The sequence below is a fragment of the Ascaphus truei genome, chromosome 3, assembly GCF_040206685.1.
Source record: "Ascaphus truei isolate aAscTru1 chromosome 3, aAscTru1.hap1, whole genome shotgun sequence".
Taxonomy (NCBI): domain Eukaryota; kingdom Metazoa; phylum Chordata; class Amphibia; order Anura; family Ascaphidae; genus Ascaphus; species Ascaphus truei.
Window position 1 is genome coordinate 76,129,639 of NC_134485.1, and position 13,257 is coordinate 76,142,895.

Below are 13,257 nucleotides of genomic sequence, written 5' to 3' on the forward strand. Positions count from 1 at the left end.
TGTGTTGGCCTAATACCAACTTGTCATTGCAAAGTTGACAGAAACAGTGATGTAAAGATGATAACAGAACAGGACAATGTCAGGCAGGTTGCTAACTTTTCTGTCAGGGCTGATCTGCTATAGCTGCAATACCAGAGCCCCCTTCTAATTTTTATTATGTATGGAATATTGATTGAATTCCACAGTGTCTTTGACTTGTTGCCTGCATTCCATGCAACATTTGCAAACCCTGGAGCATTTCAAGTCAACTTTAAAGGGCTGTCCTGCAACGAACTAATATTTCTCTGAAAAAACAAAGGCCGGCATCGAACAGATGCTAGGGATAATTCTGGGATCCAATTACTGAACTTTTCCAACCTTACATCTATTGTCTAAACTTGGAACAAGCACAGTGTAATCCCGAGTGACACTATAAAAAGACAATCCGTATTGTGTGTGTTGACTTGATTGTTGGCACTGAGAGGGCAGAGGGAACAGCAGCACCATGGTATGATTTTCTCTAACCAACACTCCATTTGTTTGTAGTATCCCCTTGTTTTGCCTGTTCCCTCTCTTCCTTTTTGTCTGGGGTAACCTACTACGAACTAGTATGTTCTTAAGGGGTTTGTCCATTTCACGAAATTTAATGATCAATATTAACAGGGCTTCTCAAAATGTGTGTGTATTTTCTATTAATGCTGTTGTGAATGCTCCAAATTCCTTCTATGTGTTGCATAAAGAATGGGTTTGTATTGTATGTACTGTAGTGCCGACGATTATTCTAAAACAAACCTGGGGCAATCTCCAAGATGACCCAGGTACATGCTGGGTATGTGCTGGGTATATACTGGGTACATGCTGCAACATTTCACACATTTCTGCAGACAGACTAATGGCCCATCGGATTGACAGCGGGGGTCCCGGGCAGTCCCATGCAAACTGCTGTGTTAATCCGATGGGCCATTAGCCTCTACAGAAATGTCACTGAAATGTACCCAGCATGTACCTGGCTAGTTTAAGGCAAGTTTAATGCAAGTTTTAGAATACTCGTTGGCTCGTCTGTATTTAATATAACTGGATTGCTCTCTTGGGCCATGACTTGTTAAGACGATGACACTGCTAAGCACTTGCTTTCTCTCACTAGTTTTTAATCTCAAATGACAATTTACCTTGGGTTTCCACCTTTAAGGTTTGGAAAAGAATCTTATGCTTGTATAGCATTATTCTTGACATCCATTTATTAGTATCTACTCTACACCACTCATTGGTACACAATCTCGCCACATGCAGGAATCATGACATTTTTCTTTCTATAACAGTACTGTATACACTACGCTGCACTAGAAATGATAGATTGAGAGGTGAAATCAATAGATAATACTACTTAATAATAGGATGCTTCCGCAGTGCATTACTGTAAAATTCATGTCTGGCACTGAAAGCAGAAAATACATTTAATTAAAAAAGTTCACAAGCTACTATTTGGTACCTGAGTATCAGGGGGCTATTTATTAGGGCCATTATGGGTTAACACAATTGAATGGATGTTAACGCCCATCCAAATCAATCACATTTAACACCTTCTGGGTGTATTAACCCACAACGGACCTTAGTGAATCTGCCCTGCAATGAGATAATATGATTTTTCCAAGGCTGAGATGAGTTGGCACAAATCGGGGCGCCCATCTTGTCATTTAACTCCAAAGCGTGTCCCTTTACCATGAACCACTTCACAACTAAGATCCAAAGGCATTTTCGACCTGTCCCTAGACAGACAACATGATGATTAATAATAACAGGTCGAAACACTAGATGTTGTACAAAAGATGTGTTTTGTTGTTTATTTATAAGACAATACTATATTTCCCAGCACTGTTCAGGAAGGTTGAAATACATTATATTTATGTCTGGGACATGGTATTTTACATAAAACACAATAACATTTACTGATGCAAAAGGGGATGATGTTTCTGCTTGTAGTATTTTATAATCTAATAACATTTAGCTCAAAGGTCTGTAAAAATACCTGCAGCCACAAAGATACTATTGCTGTAAGAGTACATACTTAAACTACTCATATAACCTGCTCCATTGTCTATCATAAACTATGGCCAACATAAATCCATGTAATCGTAAGATTATAATCCACATCCCATAGAATTACAGTCCTATTTGAATTTCTCAACCAAAATACACTGGGGTTTTTAGTTGACCATGGACTTGATAAACCTCTCACAATACTAGTTAGTTTGGCAATACTGCATGACACATTAAGACATATTGTAATTTACCATGCCAGCAATAAATCCAATTTAAGTAAGTATGTTAATTACATTGTGATATTTAATGTTTTCATTCTGGTCCGTGGCACTGGTCATATCTCTCTATGTGAGAAGACCCACTGGACAATATTTACTAAGCCGCTTTCTGCCATAACATTTCAGTAGACTGCAAGTTGTCCTTAGAGCCGGAAGGTGTCTTATAGCAGAAGACTGCCAAAGTAATTTGACCCAATATATTCATTAGCATCACTGGATACTAATCTATTACAATGTGACAGACATGGACAAGATAACACTGCAAATATACTGAAGCACTTTTCTTTTTCTGAAGCATGTGGTAATACATGTTCACATTGAAATGACTGCCAAATGGAGCCTACAGTAGAGTCCATGTAACGCTATGAGGCCACCTTCCCTCCTCCTAATCAAGAATACGCCAGCCACGCAATATGGGGAACAACAAGACCACAGCTTTATCCAAATATGAAATTCTCCAAAAATAGTCCCTGCAGCCAGCCCATTAGTAGTTCAGAGCCCAACGACATATCTGGTGACTCCAGCTGCTAACCAAAAGGGGATACAAGAATCACTCAATCAGCCCCAACATAGGGCTCAATCTTACCCAGGACTTTTCTTAACTCCTTCAGTGCCAAAGGGTCATGCCACCTCTGTGAACCTCTGGCACTTCCTGATCACGTGACTGCTCTTCTGTGTGATCCTGTGATCAGTTAACGGTTCTGGACAAATGTGACTGGGGAGAGGCAGGAGCTCCCCCCTCCCCTTCCCTCATTGTGGTCATGGTATGCAATTGGTGTTGATTGTGTACAGCCCCTAAAAAACAAGCAAAGGGCAATGGCGTCCAGCGTATGCCAAAGAGCCCCTGGGGTGGCACTTTTGTGCACTGTATGTTATTAGGACTCTGAAGTGGTAAAAACCTTTTCGGCCTCTTGGGCCCGCACAGCCGGAAAACTGTGACGTGGAAAACAAGCAACAAATGTATGCAAAGTAAATACTCAATAGTATAAAACTTTCCCTTTTTTAACCCTTTTTTTCTACGGGGAAACATTGCAAATTAAACAGCCAACATTATTCACAAACAGTGTGGGAGGGTGGTCATGTTGAAAAGAGGTCCCTGCTGCCTCCACACCTATTATATGCCCCTCCAAAATGTGCCCAATCACACAGAAATTCACCTTAATAACATCCATTGCATGGGTGAGAGTAACTAGCCAGTCAATGTCGGACAGGTAGGAAAAATAAGCTCCTTAACATGAGCTCAGGCCTACAGCTAAACTTCTTCATTGTATTTTCTTTACACAAAGAGAAAAGAAAATTATAGGGTTAGGGTTGCACTTCAGGTCAATAAATATCTTCAAACAGTATATATTTATCAATAAGTACAGTATCATTTACATGATATAAAGTATAATGAGATGCATATCTTATATAAATATGAACATTTATTATGTCAAATATATATTCTAAATAATCTTATTAAGCACAAGTGGAACAAATGAATCAAATAAAAAAACAGAAAACAAAACAAAAAAAAGAACAATATATACAAAATCTTATATCTACCACTTGTGGCTTAGATACCTCTGGGTATAAAAGAAGAATGTTGTTTTCATTTTAAAATCATTGTAAAGACAGAGACTTATCAGGTTTGTCTATAGGCTATTTGGTTGAGTGATCAGAAGTAAAAAGCCGTCTCACAGTCTCATTTGCTACAGCGACCTTGAACATTTTTAGAAGACATTGTTTCAAAATGTGTCAAGAATTTTGGAATATTGCTCTTTTAAATCTCCCATGTAGAAACGTACTTTTTAAGTATGAGTGAGCCAGGTTATGCCACGTACTCATGATCTCCTCTTCTAGGAGTGAGTGTGGGGAGCCCGTCATAGTGGGAGGGGTAGGTAATAAAAGCGGGGGCCGTCCCAAACACCATGGGGCCCCTCCCGGAACGCAGAGGAAATCTTTATTCAGCCACAGCTAAACCTCTTTATGTTTTCTTTGCGGTACTTTTTTTTTACACTAGTTTTTTATACAAGCTAAAGGCCAAACTTTGTATACATATTTTGTAAGGCAAACAGTCGTTCTCTCCTAGAAAACACCCCAGCTTTTGTCACCTTTTGTGCTCAGATTGACAATGATGCATTGCAATCTCAGGGCATTAACCAGAGCTGACTCAAGCTATAGATCAGCTGCATAACTGCCGGTTCACCACTCTCTGCTGAAACCGCTGCTGTTGAGTTTCATCAATTTCTGGTGACTTGTACCTTTTTCCCTCAGTCTAAGCGGAAATGTTTGTTGAAGATGCTGCTTTCAATCCACTGGTTCAGCATTAAACGGCAACCACACACAGGACTTTGTGGTGCCAGAACAAGCTCAGATGCGTACTTTATTAGATCTGCACCAATGATGTAATAAAAGTAAGCATCTGAGCTTGTTCTGGCACCACAATTCCCATGTGTGTTTATGTTTACTATAGTACTGAACCTGTTCTGTATAAGAGGGTGCTTGCAGGACACCAGTGGGAAACTGCACTGCGAGCGGCAGTAGGCAGCCAGTGCACATACACAAACTGATTGTATTGTGACTTCTGTAGGACATTCTCTGCACTGTCCATCCTTACCTGTTGTAGTCCACCTCTGCTGTACAGTAATTATCTGGAGCTGAGTTTAAGTTGCTGCCCATCTCATAAGATTGCCCTTAAGCTTAACTGCACTTCTCCCTTAGCTGATGTCAAGACTACCCCATGTCTTACACAGTTGCAACTGTTTCTAGCTCCTCCTCTTTCTTCATGCAAAACTTGTCTTTGTTCACTTAAGGCTGCGACATCGCTCCGAAACAAATCCATTGACTCCGTCGCAAGCTCTTATAGTAAGCGCGACGTCGCGACTAAAAATTTGGAAGCTGGGTAAATTAGATTTTTTAGAGATATTCGCCACATGTTATTGTCTCTAAAACAATCAAATTGCGCAGCCCGCCCCCTTTAGTGACGTCACTGGCCTTGTCGCCAGCCATGTCGCTAAAAATCAAATTGCAACTTTCGCTGATGGCAACGGCGACAGGTGACGTCATCGGTCGCATCGCCGTCGCGAGCACTATAAGTGCGGCCTAATGCTCCATCTGCTCATCTAGATGATGTTTTTAATGTTCCTCTACTTTCTTGCATGCCACCACATTGAGTCAAAATGAAGCTTTGCTGCCCTCTTCTAAGCTGAGTCACACGTACAACCCTGTTTTGTATTCAAGCTCAGTAAGATCTCATCTTGAACATTAATGATGGAGAGAGCAATAAATAGGGAGAGTTTGCTACCATGATAATCCAGAGAGATATGCAAAATTATAAAAAAATGCAGTTTGTAATTTTTTTCCTCGAACTTTCAAAAACAGTGAAAAAATGAGCAAAACGGATACGTGAACGTTTTAGCCATAATAGTTATAGCGAAATGCAAAATTTAAAGAGAGACTTTATATTCAAACAACACCCAGACCCTGAAATATGATTGGCCTTTGCTGTAGAGCGAGAGGGGAGCGTATTTAGTAGAGTGCCCATTCACTTAAATACCTTCAAATTGAGTCATTTATATTCCACATGGCAAGACACCTGTGAACACTCCTGAAAAAAAGCACATTTACACACTTTGCATATATTTAGCAAATGTAAATGAGCTTAGTTAGTAACTTAGTATCTCTCTCTATGTGACTCCTCTTCATCAAAAGCAAGATTTTAGGGTCTGGAAAAATACTTGGCGAATCTGTGGTGACATTTTTCTCTTTTTTAATCTGGTCAAAAATGGCGAAAATTCATCGGGTTTGCAAATTTCTGTAGTATAGTACAGGCATACTATTAAAAGACACACACTTTAAGGACACTCGCGAGTAAGGACATATCGCCCAAAAGGCAAACGACAGCTCGCGCATGCGCCTGTCAGCACGTCCTGAACAGCTATACCAGCTCCCTATCTGTACCGAAGCTGTGCACAAGCGGGGAGACTATAGAGCCTGTTACACATGCGTTATTTACAGTACATCAGTTATGCACGTATAGGACGATTGCAGTGCAGTACATGCATCGATAAGTTGGGAAAAGATAGTGCTTCACTTTAAGTACATTTACGCTTTACATACATGCTCCGTTCCCATTGCGTACGTTAATGTGGGTTATGCCTTTGTACTAAGTATAGTAATTCATTTTCATTATTTTTTTTACCAACCGTTCTTAAGTGTATCCCTGGGCCTTGTCAAGCAGCTCGTGGTTCACAGCAGCAGCAGTTTTTCCCGGTAGGAGCTTGGTGCATCAGACCCATTTTTATTAAGTGGTGCTTTGCCTTAAGACACCTTCCATCCCATCCAAGTGAATGGGCAGTGACCTATCTCGCAACACCCGAAGGTGTCGTAAATGCGCAGTAAATATGGGCCATGATTTGTAATGGCGCTTTCAAGAGTTTTCTGGACATGTCTAGGCCGTAAACGCCAGCAATTTAGACTAATCAGAATGTTAACTTTGTGACCATGCTTAGCCTATAACTATAAATGAAGAGTTAATAAACGTATTTATCTCTCAGATGCTGCTGGGTGCTTGGGGGATTTTTCATATGGATCAGAAATACTATAAAATAAAGTCGGCTGCACACAATACAGTTACGCTTCAACAGGTTTTATTGTCCCCCGAAGGCTATAACCTTGAAACGCTGATCTCTATCCTTAGCTTCTGTTGGTATTATAGGCCACAATGCAACCTGTTGAAGCATAACCTTTAAACACAACTTACTATTTACCACTTACCAGGTGAGTGGACTGCTTTGTTCTAGATTTCAATCACAGGCATCACCCATAACTGTCAGTCAGTGAGGAATATCCAGTCATTTCCAAACATGTAAAGCTATGGCTGAAACTCATCAAGTGCCTAACAGTGGTTTTTGTGATGAATTTGCTACCTTTTTCAACGGAGTGTGCTGTTTTATTCCCATGCACCACTTATAAGAACGACAGTGCCCTTAGGACTTTGAATATGTACTTTGTTTTAGTGTTATGTGCCAGGTATGCATCATTTTTATTAGCTAACTGCCCTTTTCTTTATATTTCTGTAGCTAATTCCCATTTGACAGCTAAATTCTCTTAGGAGTAATTTCTGGTTGGTCTCAGCAAATTGTAGGGAAGTATTATTCCTTAACTTTTTGGTAATACAAACTATTGTTAAGATAAATTGTAGAGATGCACACAGTTTTCACTGAAGTGTGCAAATCAGGCATAACTTGACCTTTTTCCCCACAAAGAATTTAGCAAAAATGGTAAGCTTTCCAAAAATGTTTTGCCAAGCATGAAAGGTCAACATGCAAGGTCACAGGGCCCTTTATATACAATTTACAGCAATTTTCTGGTAAATTGAAGCAAAAAGTGGAGAAAGTCTAGCAAAATTGGTACAATTCTGAGCAATGTTAACTTTTGCAGAATGTTTATATAACTTTATTTCATATAGCGCTTTTCCCCAATGGGACTCAAATTGCTTCACAATTGCATGGTAGTGCGCGGTAAGCAGCACATAGTAATTTTACAAACACAGTCAGTTCTCAGATGAGTTTACAATCTGTGGTTTTGAGGCACAGGGAAATAAAATGACCTGCCCAAATTCACAAGGAGCTGACACAAGAAATTGATCCAGGTCCCGCTGATTCAAACTTTGTGTCATGGTTTACAGAGTCTGTGTCTTTACTCACTGAGCCGCTCCTTCTGCTGTTTGCAAAGAAAACGGAATTTAAGTGATTTACAAAAAAAAATGTTTAAAAGCCATTTGCCCATCTCTAATAAATTGTCCGTGTACCTTTTTATTTTTTTAAACATCTTTTTCAGACTTTTCACAATTAATACCATCTTCTGTTTTTTTTTTGCCAGACTTGGGGTGTATGTCTGGGGCAGGAAAGTGGTAATTAATCATTGAAGAAAGTCTGGAGCCTACAAACCACCAACTGACATTTTATAAAGTTTCAGTGGCCAAATCTGATTTTGCTGTACAGTTCAGAACTTAAAGAGTTGTTTTGTATTCTGGATGGTTTTTTTTTTGTAATCTTTTTACAGCCCATGACACACAGATGGATTGGAACGGATCAAAATGCTAAAAGTATGAAAAAGGTGTATTTGTCTTAGCAGCAGAAGGATGTGGAAAAAGCTGATAATTGTTTTTTTAATCCTCTAGAAATGTTCAAGTAGTAATTATGTCAGCTGAACTCTGTTGGGAATTTGTTCTTTCTGATGTCTGAAGAGATTCTTGAATATTACAGAAATGTTGTAGGCATCGTAATATTTCAAATGCTTGGTAAATCTACTTTCAAAGGATTAGGCCAGACAAAAGCAGCAAAGTGAAAATAATTACATGTTTAGCTCAGGCTGCAGGATACTGACATACAGGAATGACGTGTGCAATGAGAGACCACACAAATTTACTGGAGAGGCTAATGTGCGGAGGTTGTGTTGCTTTAACAAGAGCGCTGGAATGTAACAAAGAATGACATAAAAGTGTTCCTCTATTTTTATATTCCAGTGAGTCCTGGGAGGGTTTATTGAGCTTGGCGACTCTTCGGAGTTGAGTTTTGTATGCAAAAGGATTTTAGGGCAGTGATTCATATGGATGAAAATAGATGCTCTTCTGATAAAGGCAGTCTGCTAAAGTGGCTAGAATTTACCACCTGAGCTAAGAAATCACCATGTCCTTGTAATAACATCAGGCAAGAGAGTAAAAAAGTTGTGTAACGGTCGACCACGCTTTTGAGGAAGATTTTGCTGCCTCCTGCAGTCTTGAGGTGGTGTTTTTTTTCACCAGTATTTTCCCTTGTTTTATTACCCAGATTGAATGATAAATAACCCACATCACTTAACATAACAATGAGAGAGAGAGAGAGAGAGACAGAGAGAGACAGACAGCTGGCACAAATATGGTTCGGTGCATGTTCTATTGACATAAATTGAAAAGATTGTTAACGCAAAAGAGCAAATAAAGAACAGCACTCAGTGTAAGATGCATAGAAAAAAACCCATGTATTTAGGCAATACACAAGGACACTTAGTCCAATGTTTCGGTCCAGAAAGGATTCCCCTGAGGAAGCTTCGGAGGGTCCGTGCGCCCTAACCGCGGTTCCATATTCGGTTCCAGACTCGGTTCCAGATACGGTTCCAGAGCCGGACCCACAGATGTCGGAACCCAGGGTAAGTTGACTGCCCAGGAAAAGTTGGGTGCACTTCCACTAGTGGTGCAGGAGCGGGACCGCACCTGTGAATGCGAGGGGCCCCGACGCTGTTCCCCTGTGGAGGTGTCCCTACCCTCATCATCTTCTACCAATGACAGTAGCCAACCAGCCGTGGTGATGCGCTAGCCGGCGGACCATCCAAGTGAAGCTGATGGCAAAGAACCAAGTGAAGCTGATGGCAAAGAACCAAGTGAAGCTGCGGACCCTGCTGTGTGCCTGTGTGCCCTACAACAGCCGGTCCGGCCTACAACGGTGGTACCATTGATCCCAGGCTTGGGGCCAGTACCTACCGACAACAGGGGTGAGTTGACTGCCCCAGGGGTGTCGGTTATGAGTCCCCAGGTGACCCCAGAGCACGGTAGCTCCTTAAGCATGGCCACCCGGGCGAATGGCTCATCCCGGTATCGCATCCTGGCAGAGGTGTCCCCCCTTGAAGATTGCTACCAGGCTGTACGTGTGGATCATTGCCCACATCCTACCTGCCAAGCGGAAAGAAACTTTAGCCCCATCGCGGTGTCCAGTGAAGGGGAAGAGGTACCTGACAGCGTTCCAGAAGACCTGACAGCCGTCAGAAGCCAGCGGAGTGGTGAGGCACCAACCCTTTAATCCCTGCAGGCTGCAATGTAGGTATCCAGTAAAGAGGCCCTGCTCGGTGGTTACTTCATCGCAAAGGATCCCTACGCACTGCCGTCTCAATACATGGACCTGCACGTTGATCTCATGATGCCCCCTGAAGATGTCACTTCTGAAGTGATTGCTGGAGCGAACCAGGACTGTGCAGTTACCGCTCTGGTAATTATTGCCTCCTCCAGGCGTCACCTGACGTGTTCTAAATCACCATGTGGTGGACCGAGGAAAAGGTCAGGACCTCCTTGCTATTCCTTCCACCAGGGGGAAGAAGTGGCTTGGGACTAGAGACTGTGGCACCCGATCATGATCTCCAAGAGACTACCAAAGCAGAGACTCAGAGGAGTCAAAGTGAGCAGCCCTCACTCAACCAGTTAGGGGCACCCCACTATGAGTCTCAGCTGGTCTCGTTTATCCATGTGGCCATTGAGGCATGTACCAATTATGATACAGTAGTTATGATAAGGTGTATATACTATGCACTGCAGTTTTATTATATAACTTCATGCTGTATGACGCTGTACTCCAAGCGCGGAGGTTGGTATTTCCATCAGAGGGAGAATGTAGCCAGATCCCCTCTGGCTCCCCGGTACTCCGTTTCTCCCTCCACGCGACATAGTTGCGGGCGGCGACGGGCTGGCTCCCATTGCAGGGCACCGCCATGTTTAATGTAATCGTGCATGCGCGCCAGCTTGCGCATGCGCAGAAGCGACCCAGCGGCCATGTTGAGGTTGACACGAGGGTGCGCACGCGCAGCAAGTGCAGGAGGAACCGCAGCGACCATTACATGTTTGCGCATGCGCAGCAGAGCGGCGGCGGCGGTCATTACAAACTCGCGCATGCACAGGAGAGATAGCTTACACAGCCTCAATAGAATAGTGCTCCTTGGGGAACTACAACACCCAGCAGCCCCTGGGGTTGCTATCCATGTGACTCTCAGCAGCCAATCGCGTGCCAGAGCTTCCCCTGAGGAGAAAGATACATTTTGCGCGCTGAGGCGTGCAGATCAGTTGGAGCTGGGACACAGAGAGGGGAGGGTGTGTATGTGCAGGGAGGCAAGTAGCCCCTGCACTGACCAGAGATCTCCACTTAGGCCCCATCTAGGCCCAACTCAGCTTGTGGCTGCTACAGGGACCCCCCTAGGATAGGGACAGGGTCCTGTAGAGCAGCTTAAGTGAGGGTTCAGCCAGGAAGAGCGAATATCCTGGCCACTGTTGTGTTTGTGAATTACCCTCTATAGCCTCAGAGGCAGAGACATTTTAATGGTAGATCACTCCAGGCGGGAGCCTCCCATCGTTGAAGCTGAGGCATCCTTGATCATCTTCTGGATCAAGGGATAATTTCCAAGTACAGCTCAACTGCACGCCTGGGTGTGGACACACCCGGCAGGTACCTTCACCATACACCAAGTGCACCAACCCTCATCTCGACATAGTGGGCAGCGCTGTCTCACACTGGGGTGGGTGGTGGACTCTTTGGACACTTGGGGATAGGGTATGAGGTTACGGCCCAGTGGGGTCAGTGTTACAGGGTGACACTAATGTAATGTTGGTATATTGAGCTCTATTCTTATTCTGCATACAGTAAACTGTTTATATATACTCTGGTGTATGTGGTTACTGTATGTGGGTCCTGTGTCAGGGGTTATTCTACACTACAGGATTCTGTACTGGTGGAGGACTTTGTAAACATCGTTTCAGGAAACACACCAGGCTCCTAGTGGCGGAGATTCAGGCCTCCTGTGAGCCTATCAGGTATTGCACCACACACGGTAACACAGGTATATTCCCACATGGTCCCTATCTGCAATTGGGGGAGTGGGGAGGGGGGAGGGGGAGAGTGTTACACATATAAAGTTAGTTAGTCCCAGTTCACCCTTCAGGGGTTAGAGACCTATGCCTGCAGACCCTTAAGGGCTGGGGAAGAATTGAGGCAACTGGCTGGGCCTCCTGCCTACCAGTGTGGCCTAGGGCCATCCTAAGACCTGGATCCTGCTAGTAACATCATGCATCCGCTGTAACAAGAACTGCAGTGGCTGTCTCAATAAAGGATCCCATTTTATATACCCGTGACTGAGTCTACAGTCTATTGGGTAGGGGTATGTTCAGAGGACTGTCACGGGAGGGACTGTCTCCAGAACTCTGGAGCCTACTGTGACTGGAGGCGCAGCACAAGGAGAACAACTACTGCCTGAAACTGCCTAAAGCCTGTCCTGTTTCCCTACAACATCGCGGAAGCTTAGCCTCTCCTGAATCAAACAGGTATCTAGCACCACACCGACCTGTAGCCATAGTAACAAAAAATGATATATGTAATTTACATTTTTGTTCACAATCAGAATTGCAGACATCATTTTGTGTCCTCCATTTGATGCAGTGGGTGTTAAAGTTACGACATGTCAAACATTAATGGCCGCATGTGAGCATCAGATAGTGTGGGCCATACAGTATATCCCATAGGATCAACACTAAAGAAGAATCCATTCAACAATTTTACCATAGTCTGTGTAAGAAAAAGGCCCACATTAACTAAATGGAGCTGAGCCTTATTTACTAAGTGGTGCTGCGTTTCTATGATCCTTTATCCTTGATCATACATGATAAATACTAAGCAATAGTAATACTTATAAATTCCCCTTTCTTCACAGGTCAAGGGTGTAAAGTAATTGAATTCCCTGTAAACACCAGGGATTTGTGATGTTTTGTCATATCAATCATTTTTGTTTTCATAAAGATACTAACCAGATCCTCCATGTAGAACAGTGATTACCAACTATTTACAGCAACAAAAATGCCCTATTTTGAAGAGAAAAGCAGATCGGCTCCAGTCTGGCAATAAATATCACCCTTGCAAAGTTCTCCTGATACAGAACGGCCCGATACTTTCCAAATATGACAAGCAAGAACACACAAAAAACAGGGTAAAGTGTCAAACAGGCTACACTTACGATATAAACATATCTATAGCTACTTTTCTCCCCTGAGTTTTTAATTACTCGTTGCAATTTAAATCTAAAATGCTTTTTATTGTAATCATCATGCTTGAAGTCTTGAGGGGCCGGAGTATGCCGTAAGGCAGGGGTGAGTAAACTTTTTATGCCGAGCCCCCCTTTTCATCCA

The 13,257-nt window shown here is 42.8% G+C and overlaps 1 protein-coding gene across 1 annotated transcript in view; it reads left to right on the top strand.

The window, feature by feature from the left end:
• The first annotated feature begins 330 nt into the window (after window positions 1-330).
• The window catches only part of MYL10 (myosin light chain 10), a 41,455-nt gene continuing 28,528 nt past the window's right edge, over window positions 331-13,257 (top strand). Inside the window, exon 1 of the mRNA XM_075594336.1 lies at window positions 331-487. Coding sequence (XP_075450451.1) covers window positions 485-487 — 3 coding nt within the window. The 5' untranslated portion in view covers window positions 331-484. The remainder of the gene's footprint in view (window positions 488-13,257) is intronic.